The sequence below is a fragment of the Otolemur garnettii genome, unplaced genomic scaffold, assembly GCF_000181295.1.
Source record: "Otolemur garnettii isolate 467f Iridium unplaced genomic scaffold, OtoGar3 scaffold00003, whole genome shotgun sequence".
NCBI classification, from domain to species: domain Eukaryota; kingdom Metazoa; phylum Chordata; class Mammalia; order Primates; family Galagidae; genus Otolemur; species Otolemur garnettii.
Window position 1 is genome coordinate 43,631,867 of NW_003852398.1, and position 4,364 is coordinate 43,636,230.

Sequence of the window (4,364 nt, forward strand, 5' to 3'; positions counted from 1 at the left end):
CCGGTGGTGGATCTGTCAGTACTCTTTCAGCTGTAGTCGATATGTTAGCTATAGACAATTTGGAAGAAAAGGGCAATTAAGGCTTTCTGGTGAATTGGATGAGGGCCTGTCTGATAGAGGAACAGGAGCTACACCTGGAGGATTCTCTAAGATTGAAGGCTTCTGGTTGGAAGATGTCTCAGCCTCACCAGAAAAGTGATTTCTAACTGTTTTTCCTTTTGCTTTCATTTTGGCTTTACCATCATAAAAACACAAGTCTTTCAAATGACTGAATCTACTCTTGTAACAAGTCTAAAGGTCAAAATGAATACCTTCTCAAAGGAATCAGTTTCAATGTACAGTTGCTTGTTATTAAAGGTGTGAGTCTGGGGACTTCAGAATGCCTGGACTGTGAATCTTGTTGTTGCAAATCCAGATGTTACCACGACATTTGTACTTACTTGGGGACAGTATTCAAGAGTGTAGGTACAATGGCTTTAGCACCAGGATCAGGATCATAATTCTCCCAACCATTAAAAGTTGAGCCAGCTATAGTGGTGTGGCTTCTTCCACTACCTGGGATCTGAAAGTTTAAACAATCCATCCAATACATGGAAATATTAGAAAATGTAGTCATACTTTGCAGCTCTAGCAACAAGCAGTGATTGTATTTCCCTGAGTGCTTGGGTGTGGTAGTCACAGCCATGTTTAAAATGTTCTTCAAGTTCTCTGCTAGAATTTATGAAGAAAATTTATATTTGTAAAAGCGCTTGTAACAGCACTTTGTCAGCTTTGATGTACCTTAGATATGCTGCAAGCCTTAGGGTCTCCTGCTGAACCAGGCCTCTTTGCACTATTGACAGAATTTCCCAGTAATTTTGGTCTAGGAACCTTGAAACCTGAAGCAGGGGACAACAGTGTATTTTCATCCACTGATCCTTTATATCAAAATTTTTATTTTTGTAGACACTGAAAATCATACTGCCCAAGTTGGGCACTTCTTCACATTTGGCAAATACCACTTGTGCTCCAACACAAGTGCTTCACAAGGATTTCCTCTCTTGTGAAGTCCACCCTCCCTTTCTCTCTCACATTTCTGGAGATCTCTGTTATTGCCCACTTTGTAGCATTTCTTACCTAATTGTTAGAATTTCTAAAAAGAATATATAAAAAATACCTACTTTCTGAGAACTAACGGCAAAGCCCAGAGGTTTCTGTGGTTCCAGGAAGACACAATAGCCTGCTGTTCCCAGAATGACACTGCTGGTGCCATTTGATCTCTTAGTTTCCATATCAGATTCTGCACTTCATCTTGAACCTTGTGTCTCACTCCATCTACTGAAGTTAAAATAATCAGTGTGATTTAGGACTTTACATTGTGCAGACAATCTTTTCACAAAGGCATTTGTAATTTCTAATCCAATTAATGATACCTGATGGTTGCTGTAGCTGGGGTGGCTCAGGTCTTACTATGTGTGGGGGCTCACACTGGGGGTGCTGAGGTAGTGCGGCAATTCTTGGCCATCTGGCAGCCACCCCCTATGTCCTGCTTCACTTGGATGTAGAAATACTTCATGCAGGCAGAAATGGCAAGGGCACTTCCAGGCATTGGTAGCTCCAAAACTAGTGTTAAAGAACCCCCCACTCTTGAGTATGTTATTGACTTTCCTCTGGGTTACCTTATTATCTCCCCAGAAAATAGGGCCCAGGCCGGGGCCTGCCTCAAGAAGGGCTGGCTACCTCTGCTGCTGTCTGAGTGAGTGCCAGTGAAGGGCTAGAGCTTCTCTGCAGTTTGCCCATCTTGTTCTGTTGGGGAAACCTCATGTATGCTGTAGCCTTACTTTTGCTCACAGCATAGACATGTTTTTGATATTTGCTCTGCCTGGAAGGGCACGGTTTTCCTCCATGTTAGAGAGGCTGCCCTTGTGGGTTCTTGTTTTCAAGCCTGGAGAGATGATCTCCCTGAAGAGACGGGCTGCTATGGTGCTAGTCATGCTGCTGACAAGGTCCATTTCTGTTACTTCCACCAGGTGGCTAATTATGGAGTAGGAGGACAGTATGAGCCTCACTTTGACTTCTCCAGGGTAAGGCACAAATTGTGGGTGCTTTCTGAGTGCCCTGAGGAGGCTAGAGCTTCTAGGAGCACTTCAGCTTCCATATCAGCAGCCCCCCTCACCCCACACCTCCTTCCCCTTCCTAGTCCTATACTGATTTCCACCTCACCCCAGGAAACTCTTTGGTACTGTCAAAGCCCAAGTCTGGAACCAAGGAGCCTGTGGAGCCCAGTGGAGCTTGGCTTTTTCCCTTGCAAATGTGGGCCTTCCCAACCCTGCCCTAACCTTGTCATTCTTTGCCTTGATTCTCAAGCAAAGGGCCTCGCTGAGTCTTTGTGAAAATTGTTCCTGGTCCCTTTCCTCTTCCCTGCCAACCTCATGCCCTGGCTAGTATTTCCTTTGCAGTCTTGGCACATGTTACAGGCTGATTTATGGAATACATACTTATTACCTTCCCTGGACCCTTTTTACCCTAGTCCAATGGGCGGTGGGTGAAGTTGGTTGCAAACTTGGGTGAAAGTTGTTGTCTGTTGCAGAGACCTTTTGACAGCGGCCTCAAAACGGAGGGAAATAGGGTAGCCACATTTCTTAACTACGTAAGTATTGGATCCAGGACCTCCTGTTCACTCTCACTTAATTTTATAGAACCATGAGCGAGATGCTTTCAAGCGTTTAGGGACGGGGAATCGTGTGGCCACATTCTTAAACTACGTGAGTATGATATGTGCTGATGGGCCCTAAGGGGACTCTGGGTCCAGAAAGCTATCTTAGATCCCACCCCCATCAGGGCTAATGACCACCAGCTGTTGAGTTATGGCCAGGTTTTTCTGGCCCTCGGCACCCTTCTTGGCTGGAGAAGACAGAGTTGGCTTTTGTTCCCATTCATGTGATCTCCACCCCACAACAGGACTTTCACATCCCTAGCTCTGCTTTATTTTTGCCAATTTTTAAAACTGTGGTAAAATACACATGACATAAAATTTACCATCTTAACCATTTTTAAGTGTACAGTTCAATGATATTAAATACATTCACAGTGTACAAGCATCGCTAACACCTATCTCCATCTCTTTTTATCTTGTAAAACTGAAATGCTATATTCATTAATGGCAATCTCGGATTCCCCTCCCCCAGGTCTTGGCAGCCACCATTCTACCTTCTGTCTCTATGATTTTGATTACTCACATTGTATAAACTCATGTCAGCACAATCACAGGGTACTTGTCTTTTTGCACCTGGTACATATGTCCTCAAGTTTCATCCATGCTGTAGCATATTCTGGCTCCTTTTTGATGGGACTGGACTTTTGGGATGGGTGCCCTGAAGGGTTCCCTCCTTGGGATCAAAGCAAAGAGATAGTCTTAGCTCTCCTTCATGAGAGCTGCCTATGTTTTCCCCAAGGCTTGGTGGCCTGATTCCCACCTGCTGCCTCTGCTCCATCCCTAGGCCATTGGGTTTAGCTTTCACATGAGGAATGGTTTCCTCTCCCCTCTTCTGAGAGAGCCAGCTCTAAAGAGGTGCGGAGGTTATCAGATAGCTTAAGAGATAGGGCCATGTCCATTTTTTCCTTTTAAGTTTTTATTGTATGGTTATTGTGTGCTGGGGACTGTGCTGTGGATGTGCTGGTAAAGGACATGTGCTCTCTCTTGTGGTGCTTAAGTCTAATATGGGAAACTTACTTTAAACAGGAGAGATGATTATTTAGTTGTCATGGAGACAGGTGCTATGAAGAAGTATCCCAGTCTTGGCGTTCAGAGGAGGCCTCCCTGGGGAAGTAACATGTCAGTTGAGACTTGAAGATGGAGTGGAAATTAGCTGGCGGAACATAGTTTCTGGCAGAGGAGAGAGTTTGCCTAGGCCTTTAAAAAAAAAAAAAAGGAGCTTGGGATGTTGGAAAAATAGAAAAAAGTCCGTATGTCTGATAGTAGATGCTAGTGAGCCTGACAAGGCCTTGGGGTTTACGAACAGAGTCTGGGTTTTATCCCTAGGGCTATAAGAAGTCATCAGAGGTTTTTTTTTTTTTAATTATAATACCATGTGTCTGTTGAGTACCCTCCAGTCTGTCTGTTATGTGTCCTGTGGAAATATTTTTTAGCCCCAATTTTTATTAAATTATGGACAAAAAACTTGAAGTGAGAATTCTGGATGTGAAAGGAGAGGTGCTTTGGGCATGAGTTGAGACGCAGTCTGTGGGCATGACAGTAGCCTTGCTGCTATGGAACTTGGATTCTGTTTTGTTCAAGGGCTTACCGTTGGAGGAAAGCAGAGGAGTCTCTGGAGATCCAGTGTCTCACCTGTCCACTCAGATGCCTCCTGGAAGGGGCTGTTCTG

General features: G+C 44.4%; 1 protein-coding gene across 6 annotated transcripts in view; it reads left to right on the forward strand.

Annotated features, from left to right (window-relative positions):
- The window catches only part of P4HA2 (prolyl 4-hydroxylase subunit alpha 2), a 34,645-nt gene that overhangs the window by 26,491 nt on the left and 3,790 nt on the right, over positions 1–4,364 (forward strand). For 5 of the 6 annotated variants that reach the window (XM_012808747.2, XM_012808757.2, XM_023516427.1 and 2 more), the window contains 2 exons: positions 2,010–2,063; positions 2,679–2,744. In XM_012808747.2, the coding sequence (XP_012664201.1) occupies positions 2,010–2,063; positions 2,679–2,744 (120 nt within the window). Of the gene's footprint in view, positions 1–2,009; positions 2,064–2,569; positions 2,630–2,678; positions 2,745–4,364 lie in introns of all 6 variants that reach the window. The other variant, XM_012808753.2, reaches the window with a different exon arrangement.